The 18,415-nt window shown below is 34.1% G+C and overlaps 1 protein-coding gene across 1 annotated transcript; it reads right to left on the reverse strand.

The window, feature by feature from the left end:
• Positions 1-5,379: 5,379 nt before the first annotated feature.
• On the reverse strand, positions 5,380-6,976 carry LOC147076511 (motile sperm domain-containing protein 2-like). The gene has a single exon (XM_085941168.1). It carries the CDS (start codon positions 6,854-6,856, stop codon positions 5,381-5,383), a length of 1,476 nt encoding a protein of 491 aa, XP_085797294.1. The 5' UTR covers positions 6,857-6,976; the 3' UTR covers position 5,380.
• Positions 6,977-18,415: the final 11,439 nt, after the last annotated feature.

Below are 18,415 nucleotides of genomic sequence, written 5' to 3' on the forward strand. Positions count from 1 at the left end.
CGTAATGAATTGGCAATGCGAAATGACTTGCAGCTAATATAATCATTTATGTCCTTAGCAGTTCTTCAACAGTATCTGACAGGCCGCAGATTTTTATCGACACGCGTTGAATGTAGAGAGAGCTCTTACTAAAATCGCTGTAAGACCGATAATTTGTGGCTTAGTATTATTCAAACAGATGTCACTGTGTGTTTAATTTTTTAGATTATGCAAATCAATCGACGGTGGCTAGTAATTTGAGTTTAAAGTTGGGAGAGACAACTCGGTGTCAAACAATGCTAGATTTAACGCCCAGATGCAAATTTTGAAGGCTAGACACCTATTTGGAAATGCTAGATCTGGCACAAGAAAAATGCTAATTTTGCAACGCTGTTGTTAACTGATACTTGAACTGAATCTAAAAATATTGTATTGTATTTTTTTGTCAAATCGATATCTTACTAAAAATACAATACAGGTTTTCGCTATCAGTGATCGGACCTGCGACCCACGGCTTGATAAGACGGCTGCTCTACGTTTTCGGTCACAATAAGTACAGGCAGTCCTCAACTTTCATACGTTCTACATTCGTACATTCCTTAAAATTTAGATTTTTGTTGATAATGCAAAAATTGTACGCTTTCATGCAGTTTGTTTATGTACGTATGTGTAAATATTTCATGTTTATAGATAGAAGAGAGAAACGGAGAAACTGCAGTGTCGATACAGACAAAAAGAAATTAATGACTCGTATCTTCATACGATCGAGATAAAGATGGAAATAATCAGGCATTCTGAGCTTCAAGAACAGATGTTTGAGATGGATACTGGATGTGCATTTGACTTTAGGAGTAACGAGAATATAAGAGAACGAACCGAGCAACCTCTTATTACGCTGAGAGTAAAGAGGAGACGTAGGACCTGGCTCGACCACATGCTGCGGATGCCAGAAGAGAACCTCAACCTGGCTTGCCTGTTTTTCAAGCCAACTGGATTTCAGCATCCTAGAAAGCTGTTAAATGCTGTTATGATCTGGAACGATGCAAGAAGACTGGCTAGCGACAGGGATTCTTGGGCGGATATCCCTGAAGAATGTTTTGCTTCAATTGGGCGTCCATACGACTTAAACGGTCAACGATATGTTATATTTTTGAAAATAAGATTTTATTTAAGGAATATGTTCAAAATTATGGAAATATATCTTCAAAGATTGTTTCCAAAAGACACGGCATAGTGAGGATCTTTGTCATCGTGGATTAATGACCAACGGTAACTAGGTAGCCAACAAATTTGCATACACTAAAAATGAAAGAGGATAGAATTCTAAGTCTGCCGAAGGGCGGCACTTTGCCTAGGGACACCACCGAATCAAGACAAACATTAAATATTAGATTATTGTGTCTCCACCACTGATGTTTTGAAGGTAAGCGTTAAATAATTGCTTAGTAAAGAGTCTCCGCCACTGTTACATACAATTCTCAGTTATTTAAATAATAATATAAAAAAACAAATAATTATTTATTAAGTAAGTAAGTAGTATGGAATATTACAAAGTTCATTTTTTTATTAATTAATGTAAAGAAAATTAGCATAAAAAAATCATTAGGTTGGTAAGTGTGTTATTTTATTGTACATAGTCATGGCATTTTTTATAGAACTGTGTAATAATGGAATAGATTTACACCTCATTATATCAGTGGTGAAGGGTGAAGGTAGGCTACTAAGATCTGACATAAATAGTGTATAAAAAACTTTGTCAGTCATACGTCTTTGTTTTCATTGAACTAATACTACAATTTACAGATGGTGCTTGTTAGTTTTTAAAAATCAATTAAAGCCTGCCTAAACCAAACCATAATAGTTTTGGTATACTTTGAGCAATACAACCAAATTGTGCACTTTGTTATTTATGTCTTCTATGTTTTCGTTGGATTAAAAATACATATTACACATACTGCAGGTTCATTTTTTAAAATTCATTAAGCCCTGCCTAAACCAAACTATAATAGATAAAAAATATTATTCTATCTATAAAATATTCAAAGCTATGTATGATTTAATTGCATTATTTATAATATTTTATAGATAGACGAGTGATTTTTGATTATTATCTATTATGGTTTGGTTTTCGCAGGGTTTAATTAATTTTTAAAAACTAACAAATAATGTTACTGCAAATTGTAGTATCATTTCAATGAAAACAAATACGTATGACTAACAAAGTTTAGTGTGCACTATTTATGGCAGATCTTAACAGCCTACTTCCACCCTTCGCCACTGCATAATAGTATAGGTATGCTATGAGTGTTCCGACAAAAATAGTGCATACTTTTTCAGTCATACTGATTTGTATATTATCTATCTGGTATATAGATAAACTAAGCCATAATAGATAATAGTGAAAAAATATTTGTTTATCTCTAACTATCTAAAATTACATATAAAATCATACATATTTTTGGATATTTTATAGATAGAACAATTTTTATCTATAATATAAATAATGTTAGGCAGAGCTAAATGAATTTAAAATAATTACAAGATAAAAAGAACTTTTTATATACGTTTTTAAATTTTCTGTTGAATCATATAAACTTGACTTGACTTGCTTAAACAATCAAAAAATATACTTGATAGAAATACTGAATAATCATTTCATATTGATTTCCATAGTAACACACGTTTATATTATTTAATAATTTAGTTGCTAGGACCCCCTAGCAACCAATAATGGTCTCGAAATAACTTTTCATACAAAACAGAATTAACTAAAAATGAATTCAATTCTACTTAAAGATGGCTAAAATTATTAAAAAAAATGCATTGGCATCGTGTTCCGATATATTCTAAAAGTTTCAAATGTCTAGCTAGTCGGGAAGTTAGTTAAAAATCGATTGCAAGATTTGTACTGGATAAACAACCACCGGACAAACAAGAATACGACCTAAGAAAAATGTTGTAAAAAATGAACCAACACTATCTGTAATGATATGTATCCTTAATTCAACGAAAACAAATAAGTATGACTGAAAAAGTGCGCACTATTTTTATCGGATCGCACATAGCATACCTATGGAAGTATGGACGCTGAACCAGGAGATGTCACGGAGACTTGAAGCTTTCGAGATGTGGCTGTATAGACGCATCCTCAAAATTCTTTGGACTGACCGGGTGTCAAATGTTGAAGTTCTCAATCGAATGGGGAAGGACCGAGAAGTTCTACGTAGTATCAAAACCAGGAAACTACAGTACCTCGGCCACATTATGAGAGGACAAAAATACGGCATTCCCCAACTTGTCATTCAAGGAAAGATCAATGGGAAGCGTAGCAGAGGACGGCGCCGCATTTCATGGCTTAAGAACCTCCGTGATTGGTACGAGTCCAGCTCCACTGAACTGTTCCAGGTAGCAGACAACAAAGATAAGATTGCCTTGATGGTGGCCGACCTCCGCTAGGGGATGGCACAATAAGAAGAAGACATAGCATACCAAAATTATTATGGTTTGGTTAGGTAGGATTTAATTGAATTTAAAAAACTAACCAACACTATCTGCGAATTGTAGTTTTAATTCAATATAAACAAATGCGTATTATAACTGACATAGTTTAGTATGCATTATTTATGTTGAATCTTAACAGCATCATATGGCCGCCACTCATTGTAATAGCCTGTTTACACGTTCGTGGATTTAATGCTGACAGTACGTATTATCGCGGCCATTATAAGAAAATGTAATATAATCGTGCAAGTTGCAAGACTGCATGCATGGTCCAAAAAGTTTAGAGGTTTCTGAATATTCACGCAATAATAGCAACTTGCACGATACGAATACGGCGAACCTGCCGGAAAAAATACGAACTACACCACGCAGAGTATTTTTACATTTACCAATTTTCAAATAGCACTATACAATGATAACAACGTGTCTCGGTTACACTTGAACAATGAGATTGACGAGACAGTGAGCACTTTTCTGCGTATACTTTTATTATCGCGATAGTTTAATTTACACACTATCGGTGCAGGTAAATCCATCCATGTGTACCAGTGGTGAAGAGTGGAGGTAGGCTGTTAAGATCTGACATAAATAGTACATATCGACCGTGTTTAGGAAAAAGGGCGTAACCCACACAGAACCAATTTTACAGGAGAGGCAAAAAACATTTTTTGAATGATTTTGGTTGATTGATAAAAAATAGGCATAGACATTGGGTGCATGATGATTTGGTGTAATATCTTTTTGATCTACTAATAATTAAAAGTTATTACAGAAAATCATTAAAATTGAGGGTAAATGCTTTTTTCTTTAAATTAAAACTTAATTAATGCTCAATTAAAACCTGAATTTAGATAATAAATCGGCATTTGCGGCTTACTTCCTTTTTATAGAACGTGTATTTAGTTGTATACATTGTTAATATCTAATAAAAGCACTTTTCGAAAAATCGAGGGTTACGCCCTTTTTCCTAAGCACAGTCGATATTAAACTTTGTTAGTCATACGTTATTTATTTTTATCGAACTAAGACTACAATTTCCAGATGGTGTTGGTTTATTTTTAAAAATCAATTAAAACTAGCCTAAACCAAACCATAATAGTTTTGGTATATTATGGGCGATACGACAAAATTGTGCACACTTTTTCATTCATACTTTACGTTTTCGTTGGATTAAGAAAATACGTATTACACATGTGGTTGGTTTTTTTTTTAAATTCATTAAGCCCTGCCTAAACCAAACTATAATAGATAAAAAATATTATTCTATCTATAAAATATCCAAAGTTATGTATGATTTTATAGATAGATGAGTTTTTTATAGATGTATGAATTATTTGCATAATTATAGATATTTTGTAGATAGACAAGTATTGTTTGACTATTATCTATTATGGCTTGGTTTTGCAGGGTTTAATTGAATTTTAAAAACTAGCCAACACTGTCTGTAAATTATTGTAGTCTTATTTCAATGAAAACAAATACGCATGACTGAAAAAGTTTAGTGTGCACTATTTATGGCGGATCTTAACAGCCTACCTCCACCCTTCGCCACTGATGTGTACAACAGATACTATAAGTACGCATCTCTCGGTATTTTATGTAATTAATCATCTTAAAAATAATTGTCAATGTATTGCTTTTGGCTGTTTAGATAAAACTGACAAAGGAGTATTTTTCCATAGGTATAGAGAGCTAAATTTTATATTCCATTCCAAACTGCGTTGAAATTATACCAAAGTCATACAATATTATAAATTTTTTAATATTAACATTACCAATGCAGTTTTTTCTTAGAATTTACCACCCGTTTGTACATCCAGAGAGCGAAGATATTAACAAAGAAGACAGCCAAAGATCCGATGATCAGCACGCGTTCACCGACGACGGTGTTATCCTGATGTTATGGTCTCGAACAGAACTCCCCTTCTTCTTTCTGCGACGACATCATGAAATAGCAGATGAAAATGCAAAGCAAAACCGCCGAGAGTAATAAATTCAATAGCTGAACTGTGATCAAATTCGACAGCTGCGAATCGAACGCGACTTGATTCGTGCGTAGATCCTTAATCGTCGACGATAGCCTGTTTAAAACTGCGTCATATTCCGGGTTACTTGACGAGAATACAATCTCCGACGAATTGGAAGACCCTGCGTCACTTTTGTTGATTTTATCCATCGATGACAAACTACAGCGTAATCTGTGATTCTCAATCGAACTATTAGATGTGTCCTTCCAAAGTTCACTCAATTCTTCAGCTGTTATATTGGTCGATTCAATCGGCAAACACATTATCAAGAATTTCTCTTTAACGATCGCCGGAAACTGGTAACCTTCCCAAAGTGTTAGAAAAATCTTTTGTTTCTCGCCGGAATCCAATGTACCGAGACTCGGACGCACTTTAAACTTTTCCGGAGACGTAGTTTTGATTTTGAATGAAATCGGACTCGAATCGTTGTTTATAATCGTGAACGAACCTACCATGTCATTTGTTTCTTTAGTGAAAACGATACAATCGTTTGGAATTAGTGATATCCTGTTTTTAAATCCGTTTGAAACTGGGGCAGCTTCTTGATTGGGCGAACCGGGGTCTGCAAAATGGACTTTTTTATTTGACAATTCGTTGCTAGCGGATACGTTATTCGTCAAATTTGTTTTTGTAACAAATGAATATACATAATCGTCATTCCCACCCCAAGATTTCTGCATGTGTTCAATAGGAATATAATCCTTAACGTTCGCTTTCGATAAGAACTTCATTTTGGCGACAGCTTTCGGGGGTAGCAATTGTTTTATAACCTTAAATGCTGCCGTCAATACCCACGGCATTTCATATATCAAAATATAATTCAAAAAATCAGGATAATACATTTTAAATAAACTGATTAGATAACGGGTAAAATCCATGTCCATGTTTGATAACCCCGTACCGTCCATATCGAAGAAGATAGAAATTCTTCTAGTTTCCTTCAGACGTATTATATGCTCGAACCAATAGATAACGCATCGTTTTAGGTCATCAGAGTTTCTCTGGCCTTTGTAGTGTTTCTTACTGTTGAATATGAACACTGTACAACCGTCTATGTCCTTTCCTCGAGGGTAAAACAAAGCTTCTGTCATGTAATCCATTCGAATGTTAGTCTCGTCGATGTCGTTCGTTCCGAAAGCCTTCCGCCAGACGCAGGTGTCGGTCAACATCTGCAGAGACATCGCCATGTCGTATTCTTGGTGATCGAGGAACTTCTTGAGCCACTGGTCGTCCTTGACGCGCTCAGTATCGTCCGGATGGAGGTCTCCTTCGAGACCCGGTATGCCAGATTCCAGTTTCGCGTTGAATTGTCGACGCAATTCCGCGATTAATTCTGGGGTTGCGCTCATTTTGGACGCGGTGTCTAACTTTGGTCGTTTCGCGAGTGATTTCTTTGTCTAAACTAGTTAAATTCGTCCGTAAATGGTATCTTTTTGACTTTTGTACCTTGTTCGAGTGTCTGTCTGACATATCATGTTTTTTTATCATTAGATTGGTCAGCTGTCATATCTATGGTCACAGCATTACGAGTGTTTTACTGAAGGATTTTTTAAAAATAAATTATTAAAAGTAAACACTATAATAATATGTTAAAGGCCCTATCTCAAAGAAATACTTGAAAAATGGTCAAGAATAATAATATATTAAAAATTCCAATCGAGACGTTTTTGTTATGATATTATTGTTAATTTAATTGTTTCAAAATAATAATATAACGCCGACGATGGCTGCATCAAGCTTATACGGTCGTGGATTCCGGGCTTGAATCCCGGTTTTGGCATAAATGTGCAATATGTTGTTTTTCAATGTGTGCTTGGTTCCTTTCGCTTCTCGTAAAACAAAATTCTGTTAATAAGCTGGATGAAAATATAGGTATTGTCACCACCTCGGACTTCGGGTCTTATACCTGGAGTACCTTTTATGGGTGTAGAGTGGCCTGAACACGCCCTTTGCCTCGTAGTCAAATAAACTGCACCGAGCCGCACCCTTGATCACCCAGAGGGACGTTTCTTTCCAGAAATAAGTCCCACGGCCCGTGTCTTTGAGACTGAGGACACGGTTCATGAAAGACCAGGTGTGAATAAGTAAGAAAGTATGCGAGACGACGAATGCAATTGGGCTTCGCCACTTAACCAGTATAAAAAGTGACCAACTGTCGCTAACAATAATGTATGAAACATGTCAGTAGAATGTATAAAAAAAAACCGCCAATAAATTGTAATACCATGTAAAAAGAATGAATGGGAAAAATAACTTGTATTGTGACTGAGAGGGAGGAATGTTAGATAGTGCAAGGAGAAGAAAAAGTGTTGTTAGAAAATAATTAAATAATGTTGAATATCTGCTGGCAACAATGCACTAATTTTGACCGTTGGAGATATTGCAACGTCGCCTTGAAAAAAAACCGTTGAAAGCGGTAGACAGGATGGCGGCAGTGTTCGGAAAACAGCCAAACAAGAAACGCACAAATCTTGTCCTCCGTAAAACAAATTATAAAAAAACGTAACAATTATATAACATCCACTTAAATATACCCTACCGTTTATAAAGCAAATTCCGGTGTGTTATTCTGTCCACCCCAAATCCTAAAAAACCATACTAAAGATAAAAGTGACAGTTTACTAATTACTAACCAAAAATTATGATACCCACCTTCAAAAACAACCGAAACTGAGCTAGACCAGAAGTGTGGTGGTTTATCAGTATGTACCTAATATTATATTATATTTAGGTACTATAGAGGTGTTTCTGAAGAATACCAAAGATAGCGTCAAGGACTTACTCAAGTTTAGTTGAAGATCAACTCTTCAAAATATTATAGGTATCTATGTACCTACCTACCTACTTAGTATCCGTAACATCATCACTCAACATACCTAACTTAGTTACCATAATATTGTTAGGTCCATACTCTGGCTTGAAACACACGTTATCTTATACATAATATTTGCTAGACCCTGAATTCGAACCTGGGACCCACGACATTATAAGTCGCTCAGCCATTGTGGGCATCAATATTATTAAGTAGGTAGGACGTAGGTACCTACCTACATAATAATACCATGATCATCATCATCAACCTGAATCTATCCACTGCTGGATGAAGGCCTCTTCATGCTGCTTCCACTTCTCTTGGTCCTGTGCGTTGCGCTGCCACGTACTTCCGCAGAACTTTATCATTTCATCGATTCAGCGGCCTCTAGGTATACCTACCCGTAATCACATAATATGCGTGTGAAACATGGACCCTAAGTAAAAGAGAGATCCAGAACCTTAGAGTAGCACAACGTGGTATGGAGAGGTGCATGCTGGGCATAAATCGAAAAGACAAAAAGAGGAATGAGTGAATAAGGAAGCAGTCAAGGGTTTGCAATGTAATAGAGTTCATTAAAAGCCTCAAATAGAGATGGGCTGGACACATAGCTCGAAGAAGAGACAATCGTTGGACAAATTTAGTCATCCAGTGGCAATCATTGTCCAGTGGTATCCAAGAGGTACAAAACGTCCACATAATATCATTTAAATAATAGGTGAATAAAACTATTATTATTATTATGTTTTTGACTTGTTTTATTTAAAATTTCATAGATTATTCAGTTTGTTTACAGTGTTTACACAGCAGAGCTGACGATTTATATACTTACCTACCTACCTGGGCATTTATTATTTGTCTTCAGTGTGACCTTTGATACACATATCGCAATGATGTTATTGTAGAAATAGATGAGTACCAACACACGCGGGTAACAATAAAAAAGATCTTCAAACTGTTTTCCGACTAAAATTCTTACGTCATATTATTATTTATTTATAACTATAAAGTCATCACTCATGAGTATTATTGTTAAGTTTACACCCACAGGTAAATGTCTGGTTATACCATAGACTAATATTTATACTACATACTATCTATGTTATACCTTACTTACCTAATGAATAGACCAGTGGTTGTGAACCGTGGCACGCGAGATGATTTTAGATGGCACGCGATTAAAGAGGATAGAGAGGTTGTAGTAATAAATGACAGAAAGTTGCAATATTTATATTCGCTCCTTCATTCGTCGTCCTTTATGATGTGTTGCCCCTATGCAACTCATGATCTGCCTACCCCTACGGGACATCACTGAGTATTGTTATATGAATAGAATTTCCTTCTTTCCAGCACTTGATCGTTTACTTCATACTTACTCCCTTCTTGCGTCGATTCACACTGACCATAAATGACTAACTTCAGACTGACTTCCTTCCAAAATCTTATGCTGGATCCTACAAAGGCCCAAGTGAGACAAATGTTTGTGTTGTATCAGCACAGTGTCGGTATTTCAACACGCATCAAAACACGCCATCATTTTCATTGGGCCAAAGTGAAGAGGGGGCGAATAATAAAATTTATTGTATAAAGAGTAAAATTAATATTGTCTTCTAGGTACATAATAATAATATGTCATGCTAAACGAGGGTGTTGGGGGGGGGAGGGGAGTATAACACCCGGCGGCAAAACACCCGAATATATATCATCATCAGCCGGGATCAATCCACTGCTGGATGAAGGCTTTCCTTGACTCCTTCCACTCTTATCGGTCCCCAATTCTTCGATGCCACGTACTTTTGCCGAATATTATGAGTCGATCTAGCGAGTTCTAGGGCGTCCCTTTTAATTTAGAACAATTAATAACAAGTGAACAAGTTGATAGTTTTTTTTTTAATTATTAACATAATAAAAACAATCACAAACGCCAAAGCTTTGAGAAAAATCACATAATTATAATTATTGTGACCTTACCGAGAACCAAACCCGTAGCTTACGCATTTACTTATTATATTCTATACTAATAGGACCATAATATGAGCCTCCACAAAGTGGAGGTTTGTATTAACAGATTTTGTTTTTACGAGAAATGGATGCCAGCCACAGGTCCATACTCTGACTCATACACTAATCCTACTTGCCAGATTGCTAGGATTCGAACCTGGAACCCACGACGCTATAGGTCGACGCTTATAATAAGCCGCGCGGCCATCGTGGGTATGTACTTTGAGAAACCTAGGAAAATACTATAGGTATCTAATCATCATAGTATTATCTACTCTACTCTAATAAAATTGAGTAAATTACGCAAAATACTCACTAAAAGAAAATCAAAAATGTTTTTACATTGCAACATTAAATTTGTAAGGTTAAAGTACAGTTTTCAAATGACGTATATTCTATTAATAGTAAATTATAAACAACTAAAAATTCGATCTGATCTTGCATTGATAATTATTATGCATGCTAATTAGCATAACCTGCACAATATTACTTTTATATACCTGCATGCCGAGCCGACAGTATCCGTTAATCCCCTTGTCCGGGCAGTTGGCTGTGATCAGTGGCGGCTCGACATCTTTCTAGGTGGTGGGGTTTAGCCATTAAATATACATACATACCTACTTTCTTATAGTATACGTCATTATGTACCAATCAATCTAAATAATAATATGATTTTATGAATGGGGAAATATACTTACTTACCATTCTCAGTTTTGAACAACGACACACAGAGAGCGTTTTTATTCACACATGGGTCATTTGATTCGCTCCCCAGTATGCGTATACTAACGCTAATGCATTCACATCCTTTGTAGAACGAGATGTGTACCGCGGCGACAGGATGTAGCTGAGTGACCCTAGATCAGCGAAAAATAGACGCCATAGCTTTCTTAATTTGTACATAAGTGTCATCGTGAAATAGGGCGTATTTAATTAGTTATTTTTAAACCGCGTAATCATCATTATGTTATTACATAATTTACAATCATTGCTTTATTTATTTGTAAGTATAATAATAACAAATATCTTTATATTAAATTGTGACAGGTTTAGATAGATAAAACGTATTAAATAGTTTATTTAATCATGTTATTAAGTATGACATACATGTAGGTATATTATGGCTATGATAAAAATATCGGACGTGTATTTTTGATATGATAACGGTATGGGGATGGTCCCTACGAGCCCTTAAAGTAGAGCCGCCCCTGGCTGTGATATTATGTTGTATCGAAAACCGATGGCAGTACAGCATTGAGATCAAATTCATGTTTAAAAAATGGATGCCCCGTGGAAGCCCAATAGCATTTATGGCGAACATATGACACGCGAGAAGATTTTGAATGGCACGCGAATGTTTTATTTGAAGAGAGAAAAAAACTACCTGCAATAATTTAAAGAAACACAAAAAGTTGTAGGTGTATGTAATATTTAAAAAAAAAATGACGACAGCAATGCGTATTTTCTTCAGTTTTTGATATTATTTTTGCCAATAAATACACAGACCTCATCAGGCAACGGCAGAAGCCCCGACGCCACACTCTGATTTGTATCGATTACCTACAATACTTGGGAGCAATAGAGCAACTAAAAATAAAAATATTCAACAAACAAACCTGATGAAATTTATCGACAATCGTTCAAATATAAACAGTTGGTTGTTATTTTGCCTCAAAAATAGTCGCTAAAAATGGAAAACCGTTCAGTGATGGGTAATATACGAAAGAAACGTGGTTAAAATGCTTCAAAAGATTAAAAGATATGCCTTCGGCTAGAAACACGGTGAAAAATAGAGTTTAAAGAATTAAAGTGTACTTTTCAAACTTTTTTTTAAAACTGCTCGGCACGTCAGACAGTCAAAAAATAATGTTTGGGAAATTTTGGCACGCGTAAGTACGTAAAAAGGCTCGCCAGTCCTGCACTATAGTTATACGAAACTGCACATACCCACTTCAAATGCAATATTATGCTAATCCGTTTGTAGAAAATTATGATTATTGCATATCAGTGGCGAAGGGTGGAGGTAGGCTGGATGCGCACTAATCTTTGTCTGTCATATTATTATATATTAATATGACGTATTTGCAGTGACGTCCCTAAACAAAATGCCGCCCCATCTTTTTTATATGTACTTACTTTTTTATCATTCTTTCTTCACAATATAATTATACCACTGAAACAGACAAAATTAAATTTATAAATATTTTTTCCCCAAAAGTTGGGATTTTTTGACGTCGGTAATACAGTAACTTCTTATTATGTCATTTTTGCATTACATTAATTTGCTCTGCTTTGATGAAAACATTCCCGTTGCCATGAAGAACTCGCACTTTATTTAGGCCCTTAAATCATGGATACCCCATTTATTATTATATACAAAAAAATCTACTTTTAGCTATTTGTAGATAAAATGCTTATGCGTAAAAATAAAAATGCACAAGTAGTTTAATTGAATGTTTTCTATATAAAATTAATCATTTTCCAAAGTCTGATCGATATTTTGATAAGACAGTGATAGGGCTATGTAAAAAGATATACGTTAGAGAAACCCACATAATAATTTTGTAAAGTGAGACACTATTATAAAATGTTATTTGTTAGAACAGCGAGACCAATTTATGTGTTTGTTCAATTTAATTATATGACTGATGGCTCGTATAAATCCTCCCATAATATAACGAACCTTGAAATTTAAAATGTTCCGTGCATCTGACGATAAATGCCAAACTAACCCTTAATGTAATGTTATTAGTGTTTATTTTATCATGTTAACTTTGCTTCATATGACGTTTATTCCTAAACACTTACCTTAAATTCCCGGTATCTCGGGCATGTCATAAAAACCTTTTTACCCAGATTTAGAAGAATACCAACCCTTATTACAAGGTCTGTAAAGTTTACATCAGTTTGTGGAACATGTGCATTTGAAAATATACCTACCTCGAGTGACCTGCACAAAAACGCACAGCAAGCGGTCGGTTTTCCTTTGTGCATATGAGTACTTGCATATTCTACCTCTATAATAAATTATATTGTAGTTATAAATTACTAATAATAACTTATGCCCGAAAAGAATATTATTTAGTCAGGACATGCATTTCAAATACAACTAGATATTCTTTTGTTTATGAAGTATGTAGGTATACAATAGTCGCAGAAAGTATTTTTAGTATTTTCAATAGTATAGTATACACGACATTCTCGTGGTACGAACCACTATGCTTTCTTTCAGTTGGTTACGTCTAATGAATAAGTGCTTACTGATATTTATTTTTATCTTTTTTATTTAAAAAAAATAATATTAGTGAGTAGGTACATGTCTAAATAATTAATTATATTGAAACTGTTGCATTTACATGTAGTTATTATACTATAACATTAACTCCATGTTATTATGTCCCTGAAATCAGTGAATTTATTTAGGTAGGACTAATACATTTAAGATTACCTACTAATTATTAATTTTGCTTTTAATGTCATAAGTACCAAATAATATTATTTTATTATAAAAATGTTATCATACTCAATCTGATGTAGGTATAAACATAATATAATATTATTTCTCTGCACCCCATGTCTGTAAAATCAATTCATTTTATGTTGGTATACCATTTTGGACATAGTCCGTACATAATGGTATTGACTAAATTTAATGTAAATTGCAAAAAATACCTCTATCACATGTATAAAATGTTTTTATGTATTTTGTATATATTATGTAGGTAATGTTATTCTTAATATTTTGCATTTCAGAAAGTGAGTATTTTTCTTAGAAATATAATAGTAGGTAGTTTTATTATTTCGATTGTTTTATATTATAATATAAAGTTATGAGTCACCATTTAAATTTTAATTAGATAATATTATGTAGATATATTCATTTGTAGTTTGTATAATATGTTATGCTTAGAAAATTAAGTTAAAACGTAGTACAATGAAATAGTCGTAATGGGAAAACCACAGATTTAAAAAAACCCGCAATTTAACTGTACCTCCACGGTGGTGTGGAATTCAGTACAATTTTTGAAGTAAGGGGTCTTTCACACCGTTATCTTCCACCTAAGTAAATCTAATGATTGTTTTATTATATGTAGGTAAGTATAATGTTTAGTATCTACAAAAATACACAAGTAAAAATTACGGTTCCTATAAAATACATCAGTGATTTCCAAACTTAATGTTATTACGCCTCCTTTTTAAAAAAAAATGAAACTTGGCGCCTCCCCCCTTTATTTCATTAAATAATTCAGACACCTTTTTAAATAGTCAAAAATGTAGGCACTAATACAAAAATAAAGAAAACTTAAATATATAAATAATAAACAAGGTTTTACTACTTATATTACTACTTATACTTATTTAAATTAATTTATTTTTCATGCGATGGATGTTTAAAAAAGATTTTGCGAAAAGCGAGCCCCTAGGCCAGGATATTTGTCGGGCCCACCTACCTATCTCTGAGGTTAAGGGCAGTGTGGTACTATAATGTAGTGTTTCCTAAATTATACACATACACGGGAGTTATCATTACATATATCACTCATGATATAGGTATCACATCAAACGTACAACTACCTACATATTTAATATATCATAGTTTTGAAATCAAATGATTTTTTTACTATTAGAGTAAATTTGTGAAATAAATAATGGGGAAAGTGCATTAGCAAACTATCATAACGCTCAGTAAATAGATTTTTGTTTGCTTCAATATATCTGGCGCAAAATCATTTAAAAGTGGAAACATGACGATTTTTTTTTTAAATTTTGATTTCCAAAGCTCCAATTTTTTATGTATGCCTTCACTTTGTCTTTTTAAATCAGTCAATGCATTAGTGGTCCTTGCATTGATTTATTCACTTTTTTTTAATTTTAACTAAATAGACAAATTTAACAACAGTTATCATTCGTTAACAAATTTGCCTCAAATTTCAATATTATGATTTGATCCTTGTATATCATTTTTTCACGAGATAGCCAGCACACTCAACAATAGTATAGAAGTGAGGTATTAAAAAATTAGTCTACATATTATCTTCAGACAGTTTAACAAACAACGTTTTTTAGGACTGTTTTTATGTAGTTTATAACTAGCGGCTGTTTTATAAACTTTATTTGCAAACTGCAATCATGACGTGGCTTTATTTGTGTAAAACTTTTCGTGCCTACCTTCGCAACACTGCGCACCTACCAGTTTGGCAATATATAATATGTATGAAAGTACATTTTTATGGAGATACAATATATTTATTTTAACATAGACTAGAAAACCTCTTGTTATGAAATTCTCGAAAGGTGGGTATATTATAGACTTACTACATGCGTATAGGTACACATAGCGTAGTGATTTAATTTTTATTATGTGTAATTATTTCAGCATAATAAACATAACATTAAATAATTTTAGTGGAAACTATAAGATTGAATTATTTTTGTTTTTAATTATTCTTATATAAATATTTAACGTGTTTTGAAATTATATTATAGGTGAGATACCCGGCTTCGCACAGGGTCGCTTAGTGGATACATTTACCTTAGATATTTAAAAAATAATAATGAAATTATCTTTTTAATATTAAAATATCTGTGTAATACAATATGAAAGTAATTCTAATAGGAGTAAAGGTCAAACAAAAGAACTGTAAATTAAAATCGAATCCAAAATATGCAAACGTTATTAATAGTATTAATATGTAGTAAAAAATTCAAAATTGGATGGAACAAACAAACAACAAACTTTGTATTTTATATAATACTAACCATCCCAGGTGTGCGAACAACAACTGAGAAAAATTTCATCGCAATCTGATGAATGTTATAAGAACGCATACGAATAGAAGAAGAAGAAGAAGAAGATAATTGTACTAATTTAGAAACCTTCGCGGGTGTTGGCACAATTACTGACGAAAGTTTTATTAAAATCGGATGAATGGAATAGGTACGCATACGAATAGAAGAAGAGGAAAAATATTGTTGTACTAATTCAGAAACCTTTGTAGGTGTTGGCACAACAATTGACGAAAGTTTCATTCCAATCGGACGAATGGTATAGGAATCATACGAATAAAAGGATATAGAATAAAGACGATGAAGAAGAAGAAGATGGTTGTACTAATTCAGAAACCTTTGCGTGTGTTAGCACAACAACTGACGAAGGTTTCATCGCAATCCGATGAATGGTATAGGAACCATATGAATAAAAGAAGATATAATGAAGAAGAAGAGATAGTTTTTCTAATTCAGAAACCTTTGCGGGTGTGCACACAACAACTCACCAAAATTTAATCGCAATCGGATGAATGGTATAGGAACTATATAAAATAAATGAAGATAGAATGAAGAAGAAAAAGAAAATGGTTGTTCTAATTAAGAAACCTTTTCAGGTGTTAACACAACAACTAACGAAGGTTTTATCGCAATCGGATGAATGGTATAGGAACCATATGAATAAAAGAAGATATGATGAAGAAGAAGAAGATGATTTTTCTAGTTCAGAGATCTTCGCGGGCATGCGCACAACAACTGATCAAAATTTCATCGCATTCGGATGAATGGTATAAGAACGCATATGAATAGAAGAGGAAGAAAATAGTTGTACTAAATCATAAACCTTTGCAGGTGTTACCACAACAACTGACGAAGGTTTCATCGCAATCCGATGAATGGTATGGGAACCATGCGAATAAAAGAAGATATAACGAAGAAGATGGTTTTTCTAATTCAGTAATCTTCGCGGGCATGCGCACAACAACTGATCAAAATTTCATCGCAATCGGATGAATGGTATAAGAACGCATACGAATAGAAGAAGATAGAATAGAAAAAAAGGTTGAAGAAAATTGTTGTACTAATTCAGAAACATTCGCAGGTGTCGGCACAACAACTGACGCAAGTTTCATTGCAATCGGACGAATGGTATAGGAATCATAAGAATAAAAGAATATAGAATGAAGACGACGAAGAAGAAGAAGATGGTTGTACTGATTCAGAAACTTTTGCGGGTGTTGCCACAACAACTGGCGAAGGTTTCATCGCAATCCGATGAATGGTATAGGAACCATATGAATAAAAGAAGATATAATGAAGAAGAAGAAGATAGTTTTTCTAATTCAGAAACCTTTGTGGGTGTGCACACAGCTTCTTCTTCTTCGATGACGCTACAGCTCAAGTCGAGCCCTGGCCTCCTCCACCGCTATCCTCCAGCCGGAACGGTCCTCCGCACGTTTTTTCCAGTTCCTGATTTTTAGTATCTGGTTGGCATCTTTTGTAACATTATCACGCCATCGTGTGCGTGGCTTTCCCACTGGCCTTTTTCCTCCTGGGTTTCCTTCGAGGATCTTCTTCGGTATCCGTGACTCAGGCATGCGCTGGACATGGCCTGCCCAGTTTAGCCTCTGGAGTTTTATGAAGTTGGAGAGTTTTGAATCTTGGTATAAGCGGTATAGTTCCGTGTTGTACCTAATTCTCCACTCCCCATCATCATTCATGGGTCCGTATATCCGCCTAAGGATCTTTCTCTCAAAGCAATCCACCATTTCAGCTGCTTTTACATTTAGCGTCTATGACTCGCACCCGTAGTGCACACATCAATTCACCAAAATTTCGTCGCAATCGGATGAATGGTATAGGAACGCATATGTCAGACAGACTTTCATTTGTATGTATAAGATATAGTCTATAATCTGCGCGCAAGTGCAAGCAATAAGTTGACAAAGTTTTATCGCAATCGGATGAACGGTATGGCAGCGCATAAAAAAACGAACAAACAAACTAACAAATATTCATTTTTATATTATAGATTATAATCAGGGAATCGATATTGCAAAATTATAAGTATTTTTTTTATATACTAGGGAAATTATCTAAAAGTAGGTAAGATATATCTAAAGTCTTAGAGGTATAGACTTAATACGTGCGTATAAGTTCAAGTAGCGTAGTTATTTATATTTATTAATGTGTATTATTTCAGCATAAGAAACATGATATTAAAATATATTTAGTGGAAACTATACGATCAATCGGAGTATTTTTCTTGATTAATTGTTCTTATGTAAGTATATTATTTTAATGTGTTTTAAAATACGATTTTTAAAAA

This window comes from Rhyacophila brunnea, unplaced genomic scaffold (genome assembly GCF_057557595.1).
Source record: "Rhyacophila brunnea isolate RB1 unplaced genomic scaffold, BYU_Rbru_1.0 scaffold_13, whole genome shotgun sequence".
NCBI classification, from domain to species: domain Eukaryota; kingdom Metazoa; phylum Arthropoda; class Insecta; order Trichoptera; family Rhyacophilidae; genus Rhyacophila; species Rhyacophila brunnea.

What these genes read in the sequence shown, in the direction of transcription:
- LOC147076511 (XM_085941168.1), bottom strand. Translation starts at nt 6,856, where the DNA reads ATGAGCGCAACCCCAGAATTAATCGCGGAATTGCGTCGACAATTCAAC.